At 40.8% G+C, this 26787-nt stretch overlaps 1 protein-coding gene across 4 annotated transcripts in view; it reads right to left on the reverse strand.

Moving 5' to 3' along the window:
* Nucleotides 1–434: 434 nt before the first annotated feature.
* LOC127204364 (interferon-inducible GTPase 1-like) overlaps nucleotides 435–26787 on the reverse strand; it is a 146448-nt gene continuing 120095 nt past the window's right edge. For 2 of the 4 annotated variants that reach the window (XM_051163308.1, XM_051163307.1), the window contains exons 2-3: nucleotides 4571–4629; nucleotides 435–1858 (exon numbers count right to left, since the gene is read on the reverse strand). In XM_051163308.1, coding sequence (XP_051019265.1) covers nucleotides 596–1840 — 1245 coding nt within the window. In that variant the 5' untranslated portion in view covers nucleotides 1841–1858; nucleotides 4571–4629 and the 3' untranslated portion in view covers nucleotides 435–595. The remainder of the gene's footprint in view (nucleotides 1859–4570; nucleotides 4630–26787) is intronic. The other 2 variants (XM_051163309.1, XM_051163306.1) reach the window with 1 other exon arrangement.

Below are 26787 nucleotides of genomic sequence, written 5' to 3' on the forward strand. Positions count from 1 at the left end.
CTCTCTCCTCTCTCTTCTCTTTTCTTCTTCTTCTTCTTTCTCTCTCTGTCTCTCTGTCTCTCTCTGTCTCTGTCTCTTTCTCTGTCTTCTCTGTCTCTGTGTCTCTGTCTCTCTCTGTCTTCTCTGTCTCTGTGTCTCTGTCTCTCTCTGTATCTGTCTCTCTCTGTCTCTCTCTGTCTTCTCTGTCTCTGTGTCTCTGTCTCTCTCTGTCTTCTCTGTCTCTCTCTCTCTGTCTCTCTCTGTCTCTCTCTCTCTCTCTCTCTCTGTCTGTCTCTCTCTCTCTCTCTCTCTCTCTCTCTCTCTCTCTCTCTCTCTCTCTCTCTCTCTCTCTCTCTCTCTCTGTATTCAAGCCTGCATGTGGAGTTTTAAGACTGAGAAGAACGTATTGGGGATCACAGAGAGTTGAAGAAGGATTGGGGATTGTACGACTCTGACATATTAATATTCATGACCCTAATCCTCAGGTTTTCCCATGGTGGCAACTGATTGGCTGGTGTAAAGGAAAGACCTCAGAAGGGGGAATTTGTCTAATGACTTCCGATATTAACCATTTGGTCCTGTAATTTTCAGTAGCTGTGGGTGAGTTGAGTTTGAGCTAGTTTTTTGAATATGCCTCCCTAAGGAGAACTTTGGCATCTGCAGCCACTGTGTCAAGGAAATGAAACTGCAAGTAAAAGCTTTTCCTAAAGTAAAGACCTGTAGCAAGGAGTCCACCATTAGCTGAGGCAAAATTCTCCAAATATTTCAAAAGCTTTCCTCCTAATGTTTCTTCGTTCTTAGTTTCCAACAAATAAGGAGATTTAAGGTTTTTTTTCAGTTGTTCAACAGGCACTTGGGCGTCCTTAGCCATGGACTCTAGGGATTCGTCGTCCACTCCAAAGAGGACTCGATAGTGGCTTAAACTTGCATCCAGCTTCTCCACATCATTGTCCTTGAGGATGCCCAGTCCAGGAATAGTCGCCACAACTCCATCCTTCATGGCTTCCAACCAGATAAACTGCTTAGCAGAGTTGTATTTTCTTTGAATGGCTGCCTCCGTAATATTAGGCACAGAAAGCATAAAATTGTGGCGCTTTTGAGCAGGAAGCTCCTTTACCAGGATGTCCACCAGGCCTGGAAAATCATAGCCAGATGAATCACGGTTAGAAATCAAGAAAACCCGAGGTTCACCAATCTTGTTGCCTCTTAAGGCATCCAGGTAGGAGCTTCGGATCTGGTTCAGAGTCTTTTCTCTGTCAAAGGTGCGTGGTTTGAACATCTTCTCATTTTCTAGATCAAAGTCCACCTTGGTTCTCACAAAGTAGTAATTCTTTCCCATATGTCTGATGGCTTTGGCGAGGTCCACTTCATGTTTTGTAAATCGTGTGGCAGAAACAATAACAAAGAAGTCATACTTTTTGAATTCTACTTTTTCCAGATAATCTTTTGGTGGAAACTTCATAGTTCCAATGCCAGGCAGATCCCATAAAGTCAAAGTTTTAATTTTGGGGTGTTTGTATGGAGTTATCTCCATGGTTGTCTCTGTTACCCCAGTTTCAGCTGCACCTTCCTCTCCGTGTTTAACCCCCCTCAGGGCATTGATGAAGCTGGACTTCCCTGCTCCAGACTCTCCTGTCACAGCAACATTTATTGGGACAGTATCAATATTTTTTAATGCATCACTGATTGCAGAGTTTGCCCCCTGAATGTTTCCTTGTTTCAGGTGTAACTCAATTAAACGGACAGTTTCTTCAGAAATGATTTTGCCTTCTTCCTTATAATTCTTAAAATATTCAGCGAAGCTGGATTCCAAATCTCCATGGTCTTCATCCTTAGGTGTGCTGGAGAAGAGCTGACCCATGACTGTGTTGAAAAGGCACTGCAAGGAGGAAGGGAGAGTAAGTTGTAAGAGATCGAAGGTGCCTTTGTGCTTTACAGTGTGTTCCAGCCTCAGACTCAGTTATGTTCTGACACTAACTAGAGTTTCCATATACGTTGTGCTGGGTATTTTTTGCCAACAAGCTACAATCCAGATTCCTCTTGGTAGCAGACACCTCAGTGGAGGAATTGCCTCTATCACACTGGACTGGGGTCATGCCTGTGGGACATTTTCTTGATTTAGGATTAATGTGGAGGTCTCAGCCCAGGGTGAGTGTCACCACCCCTGGGCAGGTGGTCCTGGGCTGTAAATTAAAGTCAATGTTTCAGCTAAGAGGAACAAGCCAGTAAACAGCCTTCTCCTAATGTTCCTGCTTTAGTTTCTGTCTGACTTTGCTTCAGGACGAACTATGATCATAATGCGTAAGCCTCCCAAACCTTTTTCTCCCCAAAATTCTTTTGCTCGTGGTGTTAATCATAGCAATAGAAAAAAAACTAGAATAGGTATCTACTAGCTCTCAATTATACCCTTAATTGTGAAAAAGTTAAAATTTAAAAGTAAGGGATAATAATATAAAAATATGCATGTGTTCTTTGCCTAGCATCAGTAATTATCAATCACAAACTACTGTGCTGCACAGAACCTGACTGGAGTATTCCATATGAGATCCAATGTCTTCTCGATCTGTGCACACTTGCTTCAGTGCATGCCTTCAGATGATTGGGAGCTTAACTGACTAACATACATCTAGTTTCTCAAGCTGAAAAATAAGTAAAAATGACAAGTACTTGACATCAGTGTTTTAATCAATACCAAATCTCTGATGATCACACAAATCTTTCTTTTATGTTTGTTTTCAAAATGTCAGTAAGTCCAAGTATTATATTTCCTAGATTTCCTAGATTTACTTTTCTTCTGTCTTTTCAGGAATTGGAACTCATGTCCATGAGGAACATAAACTTGCAATAATATAAAACGTTTTTACCCTTAAAGTCCATGTTAAAATCCATTTATTCAATAAAATATTTCAGTGTCCTCGAGTCTTCATTTAGATCCACTGTTTTAAACCTTTACTTCGTGAAAATAATCTAATTGCAACTGCAGATGTAGGTCAGTTGATAGAGTGCTTTCCCAATATGAATAAGGCCTTGGGTTCAAGTCCCAGCACCTCATCAAGTGCATGTGGTTGTGGATCGCTATAATTGTAGCACTCAGTACATTGCGCTAAGAGGGTCAGGACTTCAAGGTCTTCTTGGTACATAGTGGGATAAAGGTTAGCCTTAGCTACTTAAGACCATGACACAAAGTTTATATGTCAAATCTAAAAAGTTGGCTCAGCAGGTAAGTACACTTATTGCTAAGGCTAAATGCCCGAGTTTGATTGAACCTCCCTATAAGACTTCCCGTGGCAGGAAATTGGGCCTCACCATCAGTTAAGGAAACAGCAAATCCCTGCTGTCACCCTGGGGCCTCCTCTTTCTGTTTCATCCATATCAAGTCAGTGTGCAGAGTTAAGTTCTATTTCTAAATACATTCACAATTGATTGTTCCTCCTACATAATCTTCAAGACCTCATCAACCCCAGCACTGATTATGGCATTGACATTACTTTCCTGTGACTGCTCTTGCCACACCATGGATGATCAAACAGCCAGAGTTATCCTATTGACACTGAAGTCATATTATGCCAAACGGATTCTGAGAGGCATCAATAAAGAGCCACATTTCACTCAGGGGACATTCATTAGGTACCAGTGTGCACAGCATAACCTTTAAGTGTTAGCATTACACCTCTGGCATCACTGGTGTCTGAATTCCAGCTACGTCGTTAACTTGAGTTGTCTTCTCATCTTAGGACTTTGAACTTAGAGACTGCTACCTTGCCTTGTTGCTGTTCCCCGGTAGCCACATGGCTATTTACTCTCTTTCTCTATGTTCTCTTTTAGTCAGGCAAGATTCAGGAAAGCACACAAGCTGTTTTCATCTCTTCAGTTTTTCCCTCTCCTTATTTCAGTGCTAGCTACTGGTTTCGTGACACAGACTCCAGTGCTATAGCTATCTGCAAGTTCTTCCCGCTGAATACAAACCCAGAAGATGAGAAGACTGTGACACAGCCAGCATTACAAAAGGAAGCAGCCTAGATGACAGCTGTTGCCACACCCTGACACAGCTCACCGTCCCCCACAGAGGCAGAGGAGATCCATAGCACTCATGCTTTGACATAAAGAAAACCACAGTGAACAGTCTTCAGCACAGATTCGCACAGCCAGCTCCAGCAGAAGCAGGATGCAGAGGGACCTCTACTCCACAAGCCAACATGCTTGGGGAATGTTAAGAATTAAATACATGTCCCTAAACTAGGAAGCAAGTTAAACCTGAGTACAACAAACCTCATACATACTGCAGAGATATTCTACCACCTGACCTATCCATTGCACTCATTTTAGAGAGAAGACTGAGGCAAGCAAATAAATTGGACAAGTTTTACTAAAAACAACATCCCCATCATTTATTTATGGTCCCTCAACTTGAATGATGACAAAAGCCATCCACAAGCGAGTCCCGCCCACCTCCCACCAAAGCCCCCTGGCTTCCAGGCTGAGGATCCCCACTGTGTGGGCCTGTCCCTAAATGTCTTGTTCCCTATCTGCTCTTTAGAGAAAACAGATGGTGAGAGTTAGAAGTTAGATCCAAGTGCTCCTGCCCACTTACCAGAAAGTCCTGTGTCCACTGGATTCACACACTGTAGTTCAGCTGCAGGAACCACTCCACTGTGCTCCAGGCTCTTCACTGACACCCACCCCGGCTTTGTCTGTGGAAAGCAGCAGGTTCAGGTCAGTTCAGCAGGACTTACCCTTTGGGCTTTGCCCCTCCCCTCTCAGTGTGTGTTAGCCAAACATAGATTGTGGATAAGGTTGCTTTTCAGAATCACCTGCATTTCCAAGAAGCAGAAAGTGAAAATGAAACTGTCAGTGGCCTCGCATTCTAGTAACACCTTGTATTTTGACAAAAAGAGCCAGACAATCCTAAAAGAATAAAGTATGTTGAATGTGGGGCTCAGAAACAGAGGGGGGACATGGAGAAGCAGCTTAATAACTTGGCTGGAAGACAGCAGTGAAAGATAATCTTCCTACTCCCTGACTCCACAAATGAAGCCTGAACTGAAGTCACACAACCCATTGTCTGGGGTCCTGTGAAGATGCCAACTAATGTTAGTTTCATCCAAGACACAACCTGTCTCATTCCTCTGATCACAGCCTTATTTCTCGCAAGATTCATGTTCCTTAATTCTTGTCAGTCTCAACTCCCTGTCATGCTGGGATTTGGTCTGGCCTGGGTTTGACAGGTCTTAGACATGCTGTCACAACCACTGTGAGTTCATATGTGGATTTGCCCTGCTGTGTCCAGAGGACACTGTTTTCTCGTAGTCATCCACCGCCCCTGGCTCTTGTAGTCTTTTCACCTCCTCTTCCACACCACTCCTGAGCCTTTGAGGTAGAAGTAATCATGTTGCATCAGTGACTAGACATTCCCCAGTGTCTTATTCTCTGTATCATGGCCCTTGTGGCATCTGGATTGACTATCGTCCACTGAAAATACAAGCATCCCTGGTAATGGATGAGTGACTCTTTACTCTGTAGGCATAGCAACAAATCATAATATTACGATTTTATGAGGTGGCTAATATTATGTCCATTTAACAGAAAAGTAATAGTAACTCTCACATAGGCTATACAATCTGTCCAGGCTGGTTTGCCACATTTGGAGCCAACACCATAAGGAGGTTCTTTGATGCTCACCTTCTTCTCTGAGGCAGGCTGGGTGTTGCAAGAGTTAACCTCTTTTGTTGTCAGAGAATCTTTAGAATAATAAAAAAAACATCTTTAAATGCCATATTCTGTACATCTCTGAGGTTTTTGAAGGCCCTATTTAACTATTTTACCTCATCTATAGAATCATATTTATCTATTAGATCTAGAGTATATATTCTTGTGATAAAATTAAACTAGTTTTTGACATGGCCATGATTTGCATCAATATACAAAATTCCATACCATTGAATTGAAAAAAAACTTTATTTGTGAGTAACAATTAGGGCCTTGAGATGAGAAGTAGATTCAATAATCTACCTTTTGTTCTATCCTCCTTCTACATTTCTATATCCCCCTTTCCTTCTTTTCAGCTCCTATCTCCTTACCTAGAAAAGAAAGATAAAGGAAAAGAGATACATCCATGAGTCAAACCTAGATTCCTCTCTGTAAAAGACCAATAATACTTATAACCAATTCCCAATGAAAATAGGCATCTGTAGACCAAGAGAGTAAACAGAAATCTATCCAATCCCCCTTAGAGGAAATGGGAGTCATTCTCTTAAGGTTTCTTCAGGCTGATTTAGGGTAAATAATTCCTTTGAAGGGCCCCCCAAAAAATATTGGGAAAATAGTTAAGTAAGCCATGGATAGCATTGTGGTCCATTTTCATAAGTTGTGAAATTCCAGGCTTAATAGTCCTGTGTGGGACAATCTGAACTGCTGGACCAATTGGGATCAGAAGCTTTCTATAATGCTGTCCTGGAAGCTGTCCTGTTCTGATGGGTAACAGCAACTGAGGTGCCTGGGGCTGGAACATGGAGGGTGCAAGATGTCAGCATCCATCTTGCTGAGAGGAATGAATCCTATCAGGTCTGATCCAGCGTCGATGTTCAGTTCTTTTGTTCTGAAAACATAAATCCTCACAAGCATTATACAGCTCTAACATTGTGATGGTACAATGTGTGCAGGACGTACAGAGCAACTAAGGCTGGTTCTCTGCTCATTGTGTGAGCAGAAGTAAGACATCTGCAAATCTTCATTCATGCCATACTAAGAATGGCCTCTATTTATAAGTCACAGAGAATCTGTGCCCAACGTGAACCTTGTCTATGCATAAACCTTCCTACCTCAGCCAGTCTGAGCGATTCCCATGTAGTGGGATTAGCAATGTTAGTTGCCTGCTTGTTCTACAGTTTGAAATATTTGCATACCAATTGAAGACTCCTCCCTAATCACCTCCCAGTCCCACTCCTCCCTGATCCCCTCCCAATCCTATTCCCCCACTTCATCCCCTTTCCCTCCAACCCCTAGTCCTTAGCAAGGGGAACCATCCTCCCCTAACTTTGACTTCACCTTATCCAGTGTCCTCTGTACTACCTGTAACCTCTTCCTCGGTGGCCTGGCAAGGCCGCTCCACCAGGGTAAAAGTGAACAACATTGGGAGGCCTGAGTCCATGTCAGAAGTATTCCAAATATTGTGGGACCCAAAGGGAGACTGTGCTGCCTATCTACTACATTTGAGCAGGAGGTCTAGGTCCACATCACATATGGACCTTGGTTGACTCATCAGTCTCTGTACTGTAATGTGGTTAACCTGAATTAAGTGACTAACACCCGCTTATGAGTGAGAGTATGTCATATGTGCCTGTCTGGGTCTGAGTTATCTCACTCCACATTATTGTCTCTAGTTCCATCTATTTGCCTGCAAATTTCAAGATTTCCTTGTTTTTAACAGCTCAATAGTATTCCATAGTGTAAGTATACCACAGTTTCTTTATCCATTCTTTAACTGAGGGACATCTAGGTTGTTCCCAGATTCTGGCTATTACAAATAAGGCTGCTATGAACATGGTTGAGCACATGTCCTTGTTGTGTGGTAGAGCATCTTTTGGGTATATTCCAAGGAGTGGAATAGCTGGGTCTTGAGGTAGCCTTAAGGTCAACAATTAATAAATGGGATCTCATGAGGCAGAGAAGCTTCTGTAAGGCAGGAGACACTGTCAACAGAACAAAGCGACAGCCTACAGACTGGGAAAAGATCTTCACCAACCCTTCATCTGACAAAGGTCTAATATCCAGATATATAAAGAACTCAAGAAATTAAACACCACCAAACCAAATAACCCAATTGAGAATTGTGGCTAATTTATATAGTTGATTTTGGAGAAGGTTCTGTGAGGTGCAGAGAAAAGCGTGAATTCTTTTCGTGTTCGAGTGAAAAGTTCTGTATATATCAGTTAGGTCCATTTGGTTCATAACATCTATTAGTTTCATTGTTTCTCCATTCAGTTTCTGCTGTGATGATCTATCTATTGGTGAAAGTTAGGTGTTGATGTATCCCACTATTAAAGTGTGGGGTTCAATGTGCGACATAAGCTTTAATAATGTTTCTTTTTTGAATGTGGGTGCTCCTGTATTTGGGGCATAGATATTCAAAATTGAGACATCGTCTTGGTGTATTTTTCCTTTAGTGAGTATAAAGTGTCCTTCCCCATCTCTTTTGATTAGTTTTGGTTGAAAGTCTATTTTATTAGATACTAGAATGGCTACTCCAGCTTGTTTCTTTGGTCCGTTTGCTTGGAAAACCTTTTTCCAGCCCTTTATTCTAAGGTAATATTTATCTTTATTGCTAAGGTGTGTTTCTTGTATACAGCAGGTTGATGGTTCTTGTTTTGTTTTGTTTTGTTTTTTCGGTTTGTTGTTGTTGTTTTGTTGGGGTTCTTTTTCCATTATGTTAGCCTGTGTTTCTTAATTGGAGAGTTGAGGCCATTGATGTTGAGTGGTTAATGGTTCCTATTATTTTGATGTTGGTAGTGGTAGTGTGTGTGTGTGTGTGTGTGTGTGTGTGTGTGTGTGTGTGTGCGCGCACGCGCGCGCGTGTGCGCTCATATGTGTGTGCTTCTTTTCTTCTGTTTTTGTGAGTGTGGGATTATTCATTTCCTCTGTTTCCCTGAGTGAAATTACCCTCCTTGGGATGAAGTTTTCCTTCTAGTAACTTCTGTAGAGCTGAATTTGTGGTCAGGTATTGTTTGGACTTGGTTTTGTCATGGAATACCATGTTTTCTCCATCTATGGTGATTGAGAGCTTTGCTGGGTATAGTAGTGAGGGTTGGCATCTGTGGTTTCTTAATGTCTGCACAACTTCCATCCAGGCCCTTCTGATTTTCTTAGTCTTTGTTGAGAAGTCAGATGTAATTCTGATAGGTTTGCCTTTATATGTGACTTGGCTTTTTTCTCTTGAAGCTTTTAATATTCTTTCTTTGTTCTGTACGTTTAGTGTTTTGACTATTACGTGATGGGAGGATTTTCTTTTCTTGTCTAATCTATTAGGGGTTCTGTAGGCTTCTGCTATATTTACGGACATATCTTTCTTTAGGTTAGGGAAGTTTTCTTCCAAGATTTTGTTGAATATATTTCTGGGCCTTGCAGTTGGGAGTCTTCTTTTTCTTCTATCCCTATGATTCTTAGGTTTGGTCTTTTCATAGTGTCCCAAATTTCTTGGATATTCTGTGTCAAGAGCTTTTTAGATTTAGCATTTTCTTTGACTGCTGTATCCATTTCTTCAGTAATATCTTCTATCTCTGATATTCTTTGTTCCATCTCTTGAATTCTGTTGGCCATACTTGTGTCTGTAGATTCTGGATTGTCTCAGATTGTATTTTCTTCATGGCATGGATTTCCTGTTTTAGGTCATGAAACATTTTATTTATTTATTTCTCCTGTTTGATAGTAGTTTCCTCAAGTGACTTGTGCATTTCTTTGTGTATTCCAGTTCTACTTTGAGGTATTTATTTTCCTACCCTAAGGCCTCTATCATTTTCATAACCTCAGATTTGAAATCTTTCTCTTGTACTTCAGCTGTGATATTATCTCCTGGGCTGGTGGTGGTGGTGGGATTTCTGGCGGTATCCAATGGACCTGGGGGTTGTTACTTGTGTTCTTATGCTGACCTCTTCCCATTGTGATGCCTCTGTGTGGGGCCTGTGGTTGTTGGGGAGTTTTCTGGGTGATCTGTAGACAGATGCACTTGTGTTCTAGTCTGTGGCGTCTGCTTGGTACTAGAACCCACGGACCCTAGAGTTTTAAGAGGAGGGGACAAATGCTGTTTCTGTGCCCTGTGAAATCTGACACTGGCAGCCAGCCTCTGGGCATGCACATGAGCCCAGGTTCTTGGTGGCTGCTTGCCTGCCAAATGTGTGGCTCTAGCCTTCAGTCCCACCCGGTTCTTTACGGCGACTGTGTTCCGCACTATTTGGAGCCCTCCCACCTGTCAGTTACTGGTGCTGTAGTTGTATGGGTCTCAGATCAGTCCTTGGGTTGCTGAACATTCACTTCCGGCCTGCTGCTCAAACAAGGTGTGTGTTAGGTGTCGCCATCTTGGATCATCTCCCTACGTTCTAACTTTTTCATCGCGGAAGAAGTCTTAGTTGTACCCAGCTCTTGCAGATCTTTTCAGTCTAGCCAGCCAGCTTGCTCCATGGTTCCATCATCTCTGCCTTCTGAGTGGTGTGTGTGTGTGTGTGTGTGTGTGTGTGTGTGTGTGTGTCTACATTGTGTGGATGTTGTATGTGTGCATGTGTGTACGTGTGGGAGAGGGCACACATGTGTGTGCATGCATGTGCACGTGCACAAGCAAGTGCATGTGGCTGGTGAGAGCAGAGAGTTGGATCCTCTGGAGCTGGAGCTGTGGGCAGTTGTGGGCTACTCACTGAGGGTGCTCAGATTTGTGCTCAGGGCTTCTGGAAGAGAAGTGACTGCTCTTAATTGCTCCATCTTTCCATACCTTAAAAGAAGATTTATTTTATTATTTTAGAATTACAAGTTTTTCTATGTATGTGGGTATAAGTGAGTAAAGATTTTTCTCTTTTGAGGGGAGGGGGTTATAATTTAATTACTACATTTCTCTCTTTCCTTTACTCCATCCATTTCCTCCAATATACCACTCCCCACTCTCCTTCAAATTCATGGCTTCTTGTTTAATTCATTGTTATTCTGTACATAGATGAACACATATATGCATAGGCCTAAACATAGCCTGTTCAGTCTGTTTAATGTCACTTGCATGTATGCTTTCAGGGCTGATGGCTTGGCACTGGGCAAACTAGAAGCATGTTCTTCCCTGGGGAAGGCCACCTTTCTGCTCTCAATTGCCTGTGATTCTTTGCATATGGTTAGGTCCTCAAGGGCTTTTACCTGTCCATCTTGGTCATCCTTTATCAGCTCACATCTGGGTATCATGTTGGTGAGACAAATAGGCCATTAAGACATAGTGCTGCCCATATTTGATGGTGAAGGTATCATTTGCTGGGACATGGGCAATGGCCATGTGTCATCCCACTGAAGAAAACTGACTCTCCCTCCTACAGCATCCATCAAGTGCCTATGGCTCCTCATATGTGGGTGGGGCTAATTTTGAGTGTTTTGTTTAAGTAACAGTTAATCTATAGTACCTTTATTTTGTAGAACTGTTCGCAATTCACCCATTTCTTGACTAATTTCGGCTAATATTTTTGCTTTAATAGTAGTAGCTTTTGAAGTGAGATAGGCTAGTTTAGAAACCTCTCATTGTAGTCCAACAGCTCCTGGGACAGAGAACAGAAAGGTCAGGGTAGCAGCAATTGTAGTGGGATCCAATAGATATAAGGAGTCATCGCAGTTCTCAGGAAGAGCTCTTGTACCTCTGTTAATGGGTTGTAAAGTAAAGTAAAGTAAAGTTGGTGCAACATGTCCTATCCCACATAAACCCTCATGCACAGCAGGGAGTATAGATTAAGCATCATTTTCACAGAAAAAGCTCATCCTAAGGGCAGCTGTTTACCAAAGAGCAAGGTGTGTTTAGGAGTAGAATTACAATAAGAGGGAACTCTAGTGCAATGGAAACACAGACAGTGGAATAAACAGACAAAATAATGGGAACATCAGCCACAGCTTTTACACATTAGTGGGGGCATCTTCCACATTGTCTCCTGTTGTCCTTGTATAACCCCCATTTGGTGCCCTTATTCCATACTAATTTATGTTGAAAAGCCCAGGAACAGAGGGATCTCCTCTGACACAGAGTTTTCTTATTGGTTTTTTTAGTGTTACATGGACCCAGAGATTATACCCCATATTATTAGGTACAGACAGGGTTTTCTGTGTATGTTAAATTCAATTGAACTGAATCTTTCCGGCCCCTTGTTATTTTATTAATCTGTAATTTCCCTTATCAGAACTTTTAAAAGAATATTTGATTAATCTGAAGTCTGTATTATTACACTGGGATTGGTCAACTAGATTCATCCATGCCAAATATCCTTTATCCAACAAATATCTAAAGAGGATTTCTTTCCCTTCTTTTGTCTGATCTATGGGCCCTGTGGATAAAAGCAGTGTTTTGTGTGGCAAGACAAGTCTAAGGTACTTGCTATGACAGCAGTGCCTTTTACTTCCCCTACCAAGATGAATTTAGATTCTGTTTGCACAGGTTAGAAATAAAATAATAAAACTGCTAGTCACAGGTAGGTGTGGTGGTACACGCCTGCAATGCCAGCACTTGAGAGAAAGAGGTAGGCAGATACCTGTGAGGTCAAGGCTATCCTGGTCTAAAAACCAAGTCCAGGAAAGCCAATGCTACACAAAGAAACCCTGTCTTGAAAAACAAACAAAACAAAACACCCTACTAGCCATAGGATAATCATGGAGCAGATTCAACACAATCTTTACATTTCTGTTAGACAGTCAAACCTTAGAAAGTTTGATATTTAATGGTCCTTTTTCTGTCACTTAACACCTCTGGGGATTGGGCATCTCTTCCTTGGGATCTATAGGTGCCTTTTTGAGGTGTGAGTGAGAAATGCAGGGAAGAATTTCAGCAACCTTGACAGCAGTAGGCTTCAGGAGAATCACAATGTAAATTCCTTTCCATCTTGAATGAAGCTGGTTGGTTTTGAAGCAGTGGACAAATATAGCATCTCCAGACTGGAAAGGTGGAGTGGCTTAGACGCAAGAGAAAGTCTTACCCAAGGTTAATTGCAATCCTTTAAGGACTCAGAGATTGGAGAGGGATCAGTGTAATCTGACGATAGTCCAATATGTACCTCAGGGTCATGGAAGGTGGTGACACACAAATTATTTCATATGGGTAAACTTTTCTCAGTATGGGTTATGGATGATTCTGAGATGGGCATAAGGTAAGAAGTGAACTCATTTACAACCAGAGACAAAAACTTATTTTTAACAATCCAGCATAGTGGATCCTACCTTCAAATGGAGGCAGGCAGGTTCCTTACCTCCTCATAAGCTTCCAATGACAAACTAAAGTTTAATTTCACCAAAATTCACCCTGAGAGAAAAATTCATTTACCATGCTGACTTACAGAGCTATCAATGGGGCTACAGGTAGGGGCATGATGACCCTAAAACAGTTGAACTGGACAGTCAGCACCCAGCCTGGCTGATGACTTCCCCATGGCTGTAGAGATATACCTCCCCTAGTCTCTCACAGCCTGTGTACACTAGCTTCTCCCTACCACCCAGAGGTCATATATAACCAGGGCAGAACTGCATACATTTGACTGGGAGAAGTGGATACATGCCCAGGAGAGGATCCAAAGACACCCCTGCCTGCTCCTTCTGTGAACAAGTGTCAATATTCAAGTAGCCCACATAGACATGTCTGTGAGAGACTAAAAGGTAAGTAATTCATTCAATATGCATGTGTGCTGTCTGTCTGTATGCCTATCTCCAACTTGTGTGCCTGGTATTCTCAGAGGCCAGAAAAGGCTATTGGATGCCCTGGGACTAGAGTTACAGACAGCTGTGATCTGGGTGCCTGAAACCAAATTCAGGTTCTCTGGAAGAGGAGCAATGCTCTTAACTGCTGAGTCATCTTTCCAGCCCTGAGAATGTTTCCTTGATTGGTGGTTGATGTGGGAGGCTTAGCCCACTGCCAATAACCACATGCCAGACAGGTGATCCTGGGATGCATGAAAAGGCCAACAGAACACGAGCCAGGCAGCAGGCCAGGAAGCAGCTTCCTTCAGGATTTCTGCTTCAGGCCACTGACAGCGTTGAGTTCCTTCCCTGACTTCCCTCAGTGGTGGACTGTGATCTGGGAGTTGTAAGGTGAGATAAATTCTTTTCTCTTCCAATTTCTTTTGGTCAATGTCTTACTTTTCTATTGCTGTGATAAGACAACATGAAGAAAAGACTTGAAGAAAGAATTCATTTGGAACTTACAGTTTCCGAGGGTGTTTCCAAGACTGTTGTGTTGGGGAGCATGGCAGCATGGACTAATGGCTAGAGCAGTAGCTGAGAGCTTCCATCTTGAACCACAGCATGAGGCAGAGAGAGCTGAGAGCACTTCGGGGTTTTAAAGCCCACCCCTAGTGATGCTCCTCCTCTTTCAACAAGGACACATCACCCAATTCTTACCAAATGTTTATACTTACTAGGGATCAGTTATTCAAATATATGAGCCTGGGGGATTCCAAGATGGTGCCGACCAATAAGCCACGTATCTGATCTACTCCGAGGAGACCAGGGACATAAGTGGAGCCACAGATTGCTGGACTTTGAGAACTGTAGGTGAGTGGGGCCTCAAAGGCTGCAGACCAAACAGCGGGCCTACCCCCCTGGGACAAGCAACATCCCGGAGGTGCTAAACACCATCTTGGACCTATCTGGAGACATGGGTCTTACCTAGAGTGATAGCTGAGCATCATAGCCCTGCAGGAAGACCTGGTTCCGCGGGCGACTGCCAGAGCTCTGCAACCCTATTGTTCCTAGCCTCCCAGCCGCAATGCACTGGCCCTGCACTCCCCGAATGAAAGAGCCGAGCTGGGGCTTCTGGCCCGAGCAAGGCAGGCACTCTCACGTTATCGGGAGACGAGACGTGGGTGGGTCATGTTTGCAGTGTGTAATTGCTGACCTAGAGCATTAGTGAAGCATCATAGCCCGGCGGGCAGACCTGGTTCCACGGGCGACCCCCAGAGCTCTGCAACCCAGCCGCCCAGCAGCAAGGCACTGGCCCTGCACTCCCAGAACGAGAGAGCCTAGCTGGGGCTCCTGGCTCAAGCAAGGCAGGCACTCTCATGTTATCAGGAGACAAAACATGGGTCTTGCTTGCAGTGTCTAATTGCTGACCAAGAATGACCTTGGTCCCTCCAGGCATATAATTCTGGGAGAGATTGGACAACTCTACAGGGTATAGAGACAGAGCTAAAAGACAGCTACGCCCCCAGAAGATCTGATCTACCTGGGGTCTTGAGTACAAAGCCACAGGAAGGACAGGCAGCTGGGTTCAACCTACACAACCAGAATGTTTGTGTGTGGACCTTATTCTTGGTCCCAAAACTGCTGATCTGAATTACAGCAGTAAAGTCCAAACAGAAATCTACTTTGGCTGACTCAGCCTGGAGCCCACGGTGCAGAGGAAAATCACCAGGAGTGAAACCAGATCACCTACCTGTTCCACAGAAATACTCCCTGATTCCCACAGGCAAGAGCACCTGACCTATAATCAGTCATCAATTAACCACTCTCAACCAGCGAAGGTCACTACAAAATACCTTCCAACATCAGAACCATCAAAATGACAAGAGGACAGCGAAAGAACGCTAACAAAAACCAAAACACTTTGGCATCTCCGGATCCCAGCATTCCCAATGAAAACAACCTGGAGAACCTAACAGCAATGGATAGTCAAGAAAATGACCTCAAGTCCTTAGTAAAGAAGATGATAATGGAAGAAACAAATAAAATCTGTAAACAAATACAGGAGGAGGCAAACAAGAGGGCTGAAGAGTTAAAAGAGTCATATAAAGAGGCACTTGAAGAATTTCAGAAAATATGAATAACCAGATGAAGGAAATCATTAAAACAGTCCAAGACATGAAAATAAAAATGGAAGCTATGATACAGGAACACACAGAAGAAAAACGTGATCAAGAGGCATCAGAGAAGAAAGTAAGCATCTCAGAGGTGGCCTTATCTAACAGATTGCAAGAAATGGAAGAACGAATATAGGGACTTGAAGATACAATCACAGAACTGGAAACAACCATCCAAAGAAATGCTGAATCTGAAAAATTTCTGACACAGAGTATTCAAGAAATAAAAGACAACATGAAAAGATGAAACTTGAGAATAATAGGGATTGAAGAAGGCAACTGACTCCACAGCCCAGAAAATATCTTTAATAGAATAATAGAAGAAAATTTCTCCAATTTGAAGAAGAAGATGCATACGAGCATACAAGAGGTCTACAGAACACCAATTAGAATAGACCTGAAAAGAAAATCTTCCCACCACATAATAATAACAACACAAAATATACAGAACAAGAAAAAATATTAAAAGCAGTAAGAGAAAAAGGCCGAGTAACATATGAAGTCAAACCTATCAGAATTACTCCTGACTTCTCAGCAGAGACCATGAAAGCCAGAAGGGCCTGGACAGAGGTTCTGCAAACCCTAAGAGAACACAGATACCAGGCAAGCCTACTATATCCAGCGAAATTATCAATAACCATTGACGGAGAAGACAAAATATTCCATGACAAAAACAAATTCAAACAGTACCTAGCCACAAATCCAAAACTCCACCACAACTGGTCAAACTACAACCAAAATTACGTAGGAAATAGGTAACTATACCATTGCAAAATCACAACCTCACAAAATCTCTACTGTTACCAGTACCAAAAATGAAGAGACTTACCAATCACTGGTCATTAATATCTCTCAATGTCAATAGTCTCAATTCTCCAATAAAGAGACACAGACTAATGGAGTGGATGCATAAACATGACCCAACATTCTTCTGCATTCAAGAAACACATCTCAACCACAAGGACAGACATTGCCTCAGAGTAAAAGGTTGGGGGAAAATATTTCAAGCAAATGGTCACAAGAAACAAGCTGGGGTAGCCATTCTAATATCTAATAAAATAGACTTTCAACCAAAATTAATCAAAAGAGATGAGGATGGACACTTCGTACTCGTCAAAGGTAAAGTCAACCAAGAAGACATCACAATTTTGAACATCTATGCTCTGAATACAAGGGCTCCCACATTTGTAAAAGAGTTATTAACAAAGTTTGCCCGACTCATCAATACCCACACATTAACAGTGAGAGACTTCAACACCCCACTTTCACTCGAGGATAGGTCTTTGATTCAAAAACTAAGCCGGGAAATAAACTCATTAACCAATGTCATGAATCAAATGGATCTAACAGATATCTACAGAACTTTCCACCCAAACGCAAAAGATTATACCTTTCTCTCCACACCCCATGGAACGTTCTCTAAAATTGATCACATAGTTGGTCACGAAGCAAACCTCAACAGATACAAGAAGATTGAAATAATACCTTGTATCTTATCAGATCACAATGGTCTAAGGCTGGAATTCAACAACAACAGAAATAACAAAAAGCATACTAACACATGGAAACTAAACAACTTTCTACTTAATGGCACATGGGTCACGAAAGAAATAAGGGAAGAAATAAAAGACTTCCTGAAATTCAATGAAAATGATGGAACAACATACCCAAATTTGTGGGATACATTGAAAGCAGTGCTAAGAGGAAAATTCATAGCACTAAGTGCCTTTAAAAAGAAAATAGAATCATCCCACATAAACAACTTAACAACACATCTGGAAGCTCTAGAAAAGAAGAAGCAGAAACACCCAAGAGGAGTAGACATCTAGAAATAATCAAACTCAGGGCTAAAATCAATAAATTAGAAACAAAGAGAACAATCCAAAGAATCAACAAAACCAAGAGCTGGTTCTTTGAGAAAATTAACAAGATAGACAAACCGTTAGCCAATCTAACTAAAAAACAGAGAAACACTATGCAAATTAACAAAATCAGAAATGAAAAGGGAGACATAACAACAGACACCGAAGAAATACAAAGAATCATAAGAACCTACTTTAAAGGCATTTATGCCACAAAATTCGAAAATTTAAGGGAAATGGACAAATTTCTTGACCAATTCCATTGGCTAAAATTGAACCAAGACCAGATAAACAAATTAAATAGCCCTATTTCGCCTATAGAAATAGAAGCAACCATTGATAGTCTCCCAACCAAAAAAAGCCCAGGGCCAGATGGTTTCAGTGCAGAATTCTACCAGTCCTTCAAAGAGGAGCTAATACTGATACTATTCAAGCTATTCGGAAAGATAGAAATGGATGGAATATTACCAAATTCCTTCTATGAGGCCACAGTCACATTGATACCTAAACCTCACAAAAACCCAACAAAAAAAGAGAATTTCAGACCAATTTCTCTTATGAACATTGATGCAAAAATACTCAACAAAATACTCGCAAAGCGAATATAACAGCATATCAAAGACATCATTCACCATGACCAGGTAGGATTCATTCCAGGCATGCAGGGATAGCTTAACATACGGAAATCCATCAATGTAATCCATCATATAAACAAACTGAAAGAAAAACCACATGATCATCTCCTTGGATGCAGAAAAAGCATTTGACAAAATCCAACACCCATTTAAGTTTAAAGTTCTGGAGAGATCGGGAATACAAGGCACTTATCTAAACATAATAAAGGCTATATGCAGCAAACCAACAGCCAACATTAAATTAAATGGAGAGATACTCAAGGAAATTCCTCTAAAATCGGGAACCAGACAAGGCTGCCCTCTGTCCCCATATCCTTCAATATAGTTCTTGAAGCTCTAGCCAGAGCAATAAGACAGCAAAAGGAGATCAAGGGGATCCAAATGGGAAAGGAGGAAGTCAAATTATCCCTATTTGCAGATGATATGATAGTGTATATAAGTGACCCCCAAAATTCCTCCAGAGAACTCCTACAGCTGATAAACACCTTCAGCAAATTGGCAGGATACAAAATAAACTCAAAAAAATCAGTAGCTTTCCTGTATACAAATGACAAACAGGCAGAGGAATAAATTAGGAAAACTATTCTCTTCACGATGGCCACAAACAATATAAAATATCTAGGAGTAACTCTAACCAAGCAAGTGAAGGACTTATTCGAAAAAAATTTCAAACCTCTGAAGAAAGAGATTGAAGATGACATCAGAAGATGGAGGGATTTACCTTGTTCGAGGATCGCGAGAATAAACATAGTAAAAATGGCCATCTGACCAAAAGCAATTTACAGATTCAATGCAATCCCTATCAAAATACCTACAAAATATTTTGAAGATATTGAAAGATCAATTCTCAAATTCATATGAAGAAATAAAAAAACCAGAATAGCAGAAACAATCCTATACAATAAAAGATCCTCCGGAGGAATCTCCATACCTGATCTCAATCTGTACTACAGAGCAACAGTAATTAAAACAGCATGGTACTAGCAAAGCAATAGGCTGGTTAATCAATGGAATCAAATTGAAGACCCAAAAATGAATCCACACACATTTGCTCACTTGATTTTTGACAAAGAAACCAAATCTATTCAATGGAAAAATGATAGCATCTTCAACAAATGGTGCTGGTCTAACTGGATGTCTACATGTAGAAAAATGCAATTAGCCCCTTATTTGTCACCATGTACAAAACTCAAGTCCAAGTGGATTAAAGACCTCAACTTAAAACCAGAGGCATTAATTCAGTTAGAGGGAAGAGACTGGGACACATAGGCACAGGAAACAACTTCCTGAACAGTACACCAACAGCCCAGGCCTTAATGTCAACAATTAATAAATGGGACCACATGAGGCTGAGAAGCTTCTGTAAGGCAGAAGACACTGTCAGTAGAACAAAGCGACAGCCTACAGACTGGGAAAAGATCTTCACCAACCCTTCATCTGACAAAGGTTTAATATCCAAAATATATAAAGAACTCAAGAAATTAAACACCACAAAACCAAACAACCCAATTGCGAAATGGGGCTTAGACTTAACAGAGAATTCTCAACAGAGGAATATCAAATGGCTGAGAAACACATAAAGAAATGCTCAACCTCCTTAGTCATCAGAGAAATGCAAATCAAAACGACACTGAGATTCCATCTTACACCCATCAGAATGGCTAAGATCAAAAACTCAAATGACACCACATGTTGGCGAGGATATGGAGAGAGAGGAACACTCCTTCATTGCTGGTGGGAATGCAAACTAGTACAACCACTTTGGAAAGCTATCTGGTGCTTTCTCAGAAAAATGGGAATAGGGCTTCCTCAAGACCCAGCCATCCCACTCCTTGGAATATACCCAGAAAATGCCCTACCACACAACAGGGACATATGCTCAACCATGTTCATAGCTGCTTTATACAAAATAGCCAGAACATGGAAACAGCCTAAGTATCCCTCAGTAGAAGAATGGACTAAGAAACTGTGGTACATTTACACTATGGAATACTACTCAGCTATTAAAAACAAGGAATTCCTGAAATTTGTGGGCCAATGGATTGATCTAGAAATTATCATAATGAGTAAGTTCACCCAGAAGCAAAAAGAGACAAACGGTATATACTCACTTATATCAAAACACTAGTCCCAGGGATACGTACCATGAAAAACTTTACTTACCAAGAAAGTGGGTCAGAGGAGAGGACATCCTATTGAGACTTTAGGTGAGAGTAGCGTGGAAGAATGGAGAAATAGTAGGATCCACAGGGTCCTGGAAACCTACAAGAAGAACTTTATGACAGGCAGATCTGGGTCCTGGGGTCCTCCTCAAACTAAGGCACCAGCCAAGGAGAATATAGGCAGTAAACTTCGAACCCCTACCAAGACCTAGCCGACGAATATGATATTCTCCACCGTTGAGTGGAGAGTGAGATCTGACTCTCACATGAACTCTGGTGCCCCTTTTCTGACCACGTCCCCTGGATGGGGAGGCCTGGCGGCACTCAGAGGAAGGATAGCAAGTTACCAAGAAGAGACTCGATATTCTAAGAGCATATATAGGGGGAGGAGGTCTCCCTCAATCACAGACATAGGGGAGGGGAGAAGGGGGTAAGTGGGAGGAAGGGAAGAATGGGAGGAAACAGGGGAAGAGCTAATAATCGAGATGTAATATGAATAAATTAATAAAAAATTTTAAAAACAAATATATGAGCCTATGTGGAGACCTTGACATTTAAACCACCACAATTATAATGCCAATCTCACAAAGAGAAAACAAGGACACTTAACCCACTCTCTGTCTTCAAAGTCCATGTTTACCCACACTGCCTTGTCAAAGTCCATTTTTACCTACTCTATCTTTTCAAAGTTCATTTATACCTAATCCTTATATCTGTTTCACTTTCCTCCTCCTAATCTATTAACTGCAACTGCAATAGACTCCACACTATTCTTAGTTTACTCTCCACAACAGCTATTGAAGTCTAAGAGGCCAGCATTGTGATTGGCTGTATGATAATCACACAGTGATGGTTTCAATCAGCTGTTGTTCTCCCAGCCAATATTCCACTGGGGAATAATATAGAGCTTACACAAGGCACCCAGAGCTCCTGTTCTGAGGAATTATTTTCCGAAGTACACACTCAATAATACCACACTCAAGTCCCATCTGGATATTGCAAATACTTCAGAGAAAGAACGTAGATGATAGAAATGAAGCCAACCGAAGAAAGTGACACAAGACACATAACTGCCTATGCGGAGTCATAAAAACAAAAAGTCCAAGACTTGTAACTCATGCAAAATATTATTGTTCCCACAGCAGTGTCATTTAGTGAAAGTGTGGTGGATGAAATCTCAGACAGAACTCAAAAGAAATTTTGCAAATATGTTCAAAGACAGAAATGATTGAATGATAGAAGGAAGACAAGGAAGGGTTTAAAAGAATAATTTAACAAATACTTGGAAAAACTGCTTAAATGCTAGAATCACAACCAAATAAAAACTAGAAAGTCAAATTGTTCTAGGAGGACCTCAACATTACAAGAGCCCAAGGTGAAGAAAGACTACCTGAGCTTAATAGACAAGACGCAGGAACTGAAACAATTTTAGCTCAGATATAAAATAATAAGGTAACAGTGGAAATTCCAAGTTATATGGGAGAACACAAAAAGGCCAACTCATGATTTAAAGGCATAGAAAAAGGCCGAGAATTTTGTTCTAAAAGCATAAAAAAATAAATAAATCATGGCACAGAATTTCCCAGAGTTAGGAAAAGTGATGCCAGTCCACATACAGGACTCATTTAGATTCCAAACACACAACACCGGAAAAGAACTTCTCTCACCAGAACAAAAACATGAAATACACAGAGCAAAGGAAGTATGGTGAGAGTAACAAACATCAAGTTTTTGAAGCATCAAGAAGCATTACACCCAGATTACTCAACTGAACCTTAAGCCAGAAGAGTGTATACTGTTGTATTTCAAGGTTTCAACAGTAAGACCTGTCAATCAAGAACACTATACCCAGCAAAAGTATCTGTCAGGACTGAGGGAGAAAGAACTTTCTTTGAAGAAGATAGACAAATGACAAAACAGAAAGGAAGTTCTGACTAGCCATGGCAGCTCTATAGAAGATGCTTGAAGGAATTTCATGGCCTGAAGAGAAAAACTATCCCAGCATGAAGCAGGCCAGAGGAAAGAGTGAGGCATGCTGAATAAAACTAAGAGGGAGAGGGAGAAGGAGAGCAACCAAACACCCAAACCCAACACTGGAAAATGTACCAAATGGCTGGAATCAGTACATGACTTTCAACAGTAACTCTAGTGTTAACGGTCTCAGTTTCCCACTCAAATGACCAGTAGTTTGGATCAAGAAGCAGGTTGTTGTCTCTGAAAATCACCTCACCACAAAAGATCAACACTGTCTCAGAGAGAACTGTGGTAAAAGGTGTCTACAGCAATGGACTTAGAAAGAAGCAGTTGTGCTGTTCTAATGTTTGAGAAAACAGACTTCACATGAAAACTAGTGTGAAAAGATAAGCATAGTTAATTTGTACTGTTTAAGGGAACAATCAGACAAGAGGACACTGGTATTTTAAACAGAGGGACTGTGATTATAGGCATCTTCATGCACTAGTTAGGTTTTTGTCAGCTTGACACACAACCCTGACAGACCTGGGAAGAGGAAAAACCAATTGAGGAATTTACTTCCATCATATTGGCCTCTGGTAGTAGCTGTAGGGCAGTTAATAATGTTTCCCAATAGGAAAATCTAAAAGAAATGGATGGATTCTTAGATGGATATGACTGGCCAAAATTAAACCAAGAGCAGATAAACAATTTAAACAGGTTAGCAACAAGCAGTGAGATGAAACAGTAATTAAAATCACCCAACTAAGAAAACTCCAGGCCAGATGGAGTCACTGGTGAATTCTACTACACTTTCAAAGAAAGCTAGGACCCATGCTTCTCAAACTTTTCTATAAGATGAGAAAAGAAGGGACACTACCATTCTCTCTCACTGAAGCTAGTATCACCCTGATACCAATAACAGATAAACACACAACAAAAAAGAAAATTCAGATCAAGTTTCCTGGATGAATTTAGATTAAGGCTTTTTCAACGAAATGCTGAATTTGATGGCATATGAAAAAGGTTAATCACTTTGATCAAGTGAGCTTTATTCCTGAAATATCATTATACCCCAAGAGCATGAGCAATCTTTCTATCTTTTTAAGTGGCTTCTTCAATGTCTTTCTTTGATGTGCAAGGATAGCTCAATATATGTAAGTCAATAAATGTTACAAGTGACATAGATGTATTTGTCTTAGCATTCCTATTTCTGCAAAGAGACACCATGACCTTGGCAACGCATTATAAAGGAAATGACTTAACTGGGGCTGGCTCATAGGTTAGAGGTTTAGTCCGTTGTCATGGTGGGAAGCATGGCTGTCAGCAGCAGTAAGAAATAGAAATAAAGAGCTCAGCTGTAGCCTTTGAAACCTCAAAGCTGACCCCCAGGGCCACATTTCCTCACCAAACCACACCTACTCCAAGAAGGCTACCCTTGCTAATATTGCTACTCCCTGTTGGCCACACATGCAAATCTATGAACCTGTGGGGACAATTTTTATTCAAACCACACATGAACTGAGTACAGAAATTGCAAGATCATCTCTACAGATGAAAAAAAAAAAAAAAAAGGCTTCTGTCAAGATCTAACATCCCTTCATGTTAAAAATCCTGAAGGAAAAAAGAATTGAAGAAATATATACTAACATTATAAAGGCTATATAGGCCAAACTGATCGCCTACACATTAAATAGAAAAAAAAACCCCAAAGCATTTTGCTTAAAGGACAAAACAAGAGTGTTTACTTCCTCCCCATTTTCCTGGAAGTTGTAATAAGAGCAATAGAATAGACGTGGGAAATAAAAGGGACACAAACAGAAAAGGAAGAAGCCAAAATGTGCAGATACCATGGTTTCACACATAAGAGATGTTAATGATATCAACAAAAACTCTTAGAGATGATAGACTTTGAACAACAAAGTAGGATACAAGCTTAAGACACAAAAATGAGCAACCTTTCTATATACTTATGGCAAACAAACTCAGCGATATTCGGGAAGCATTCCCATTCACAATTTCTTAAAAGATACAGAAAAATAAGTACATTGGAATATGTATATGAAAGACTTTATAATGAAACATTAAAATATCAAGGGAAGTTATTGAAGAAGACACTGAGAGATGGAATGATTTCCCATGCTACTGATTAGAAGAATCAATTGTAGAAAAGGCTATCTTATAAGAAGAAGCTTACAGAGTCAATGCAGTTTCCAATGAAAATTCTGATGACATTCTTGATAGGACTAGAAAAACTTCTTGAAGTTCATTTGGAAGCACTTGAGACCCCTGATAGACATAGCAATCATGAGTGAAAAACATACTGACCCAGGGATCACCACATCTCTTTTCAAATTATAGTTCAGAGCCATAGTAATGAAAATAACATGATATTGACACAAAAACAGACTCATAGATCTATTGTAAAGAGTAGAGGACATAACTACAAGTCCACACAACTACAACCATCTGATTTTCAACAAAGATGGAAAGAAAAAAATCAATGGGAGAAAAGAACATCTGCAACAAACAGTTGTGGGAAACTGATAACTCCATATGGAACAGTGATTTTAGATCCTTATCTCTCATCCTGCACAAAAACTACTCCAGGTGGACGAAGGACCTCAACATAAGAAGAGACACTGAGACTTTCATATAGAGAAAAGGAGGGAGTACACTTCAGGACAGACACATAGGCAAAGACTTTCCTGAACCAGACTCTGATTGCTCAGCAAATAAGGCCAATACTCAACAAAGAGGAACTTATGAAATTAGAAAACTTTTGTATAGGAAAGAAAACTGTCAGTCAAATTAAAAAAAAAGAAACCACCCCTTAGAAGCTACAAATATGGTATAGGATTAGCTAGACTATATAAACAACTCAGAAAAATAAACACTAGGCAAACAAACAAACAACCCAATAAAAACTTAGCCATGAAACTGAACAGAGAATTCTGAAAAAAGAAATACAAGTAGCTAATTAACATTTAAGAAAGTACATGATGTCATTGACCATCACAGATATGTGAATTAAAATTACTACAAGGCTGCTTTCTACCCCTCCTTCCTTGTTTACAGCCAAGAGAAATGTCTCCCAATCCCTGCTAGCTCTGTGACCCTTACAATCAGCCCAGCATCCTTTGAGGAGCTAGAGCTTCTACACCATGCTCACTGCCTTGTCCAGGCTCACTAAGGCTGGAGCTGCAAGATGTCTCCGCAGGTAAAGGTCCTGGCCACCAAGCCTGAAGATCTGAGTTCCATGCCCTGAACCAAGATGGTGAAAGGATAGAACAGACTATACAAGTTCTTCTCTGGCCTTCACCTGCACCTAAAAAATAAATGAGATCAATATTTAAGAAAATTGAATTTTAATTTTCCTTAAGGGACTCCAATTAATTCTGACCTTTCATTAACCATTTAGAAAAGATGTAAATATTGGTTTGCTACATAAGATTATGTTGAACACTGAAGAACCCATTTCGTTGATATTCTGTCAGAATTCAGACAATATGTAACCCCAATTTTATCATTAGCTTACTTAAATCTAAAAGCTATTACAAAGTGAGGGGTGTAGTTTAGTGGTAGAAATTTTGCTTAGCATATGTAAGGTCTGAGTTGGAGCCCTAGCCTAGCAAATAACTGAATAAAAGGGCTATTGTAGAATTAATTCCTTTGTTTAATAAAGCTAAATATTTGTGCTTTTGTATAGTGAGATTAAAATAACCTGAATATTTAAAAAATATCTAAAGATGACTCCTCATCCCATTCATAATGGTTAAGGTAAAACAAAACAACTGATGACAAATACTGGCAAGCATATGAGCCAGGAGTAACACTTACCCATTTTGGTAAGGGTTCACATTTGTGGCATCACTATGCAAATCAGTGTGAAGTATCTGTATAAAGCTAAAAATAAAACTACCATAGGATCCGGCCATGTCACTCTGTCCATATACCCAAAAGATTCTGTTTTCTTCTCCAGAGGCATTTGCACATCCATCGCTCTCACTGCCCTATTCACATATCCATGGGGAGACAGAATCAGCCTGCGTGCCCACCAACTGATGAATGGAATTCTTACACAGTGGAATTTTATTCAGTTGTAAAGACAATGAAATCAGGAAATTTTTTATACTGAGTGAGGTAACCCAGATCCAGAAGACAAACACTGTGTGTTTTCCATCATTTTGGGGCCATAGCTTTGAATATTAGGGTTTGTGTGTTTAATTTGGAGTATTTGTAGATCCAAGGAAGTTTAAAGGCATCCATGAGAAAATCTAGGGAAGAGCAGGTAAGGAAAAAAGGTCTGCATGAACACGTGTGATATGAAGGTGGATGCGGGGCTCCTGAGGGTTGAAGGTTTTCACAGGGATGGGAGTTGGGTATAAGAGGAGAAGAAGAAATGGAGGTGGGTTAATAAAAACTAGGAATATGGGGAAAACCTTGTTGGAATCCCACTACTTGTAACACAATTACCCAAAAAGTAGGAGTCTGAACATAGATGCCCTGCTAGTGTTGACAAGGAAATCATAAGATTACAACCCAAACTATTGCCATCGATCTTGGTTGCTCACCAGAACATAATGGTGAGCCATTGAAAACACCACACACTTTGGTTGCAGGACAGAGAGAA

This window comes from Acomys russatus, chromosome 20, assembly GCF_903995435.1.
Source record: "Acomys russatus chromosome 20, mAcoRus1.1, whole genome shotgun sequence".
NCBI lineage: Eukaryota > Metazoa > Chordata > Mammalia > Rodentia > Muridae > Acomys > Acomys russatus.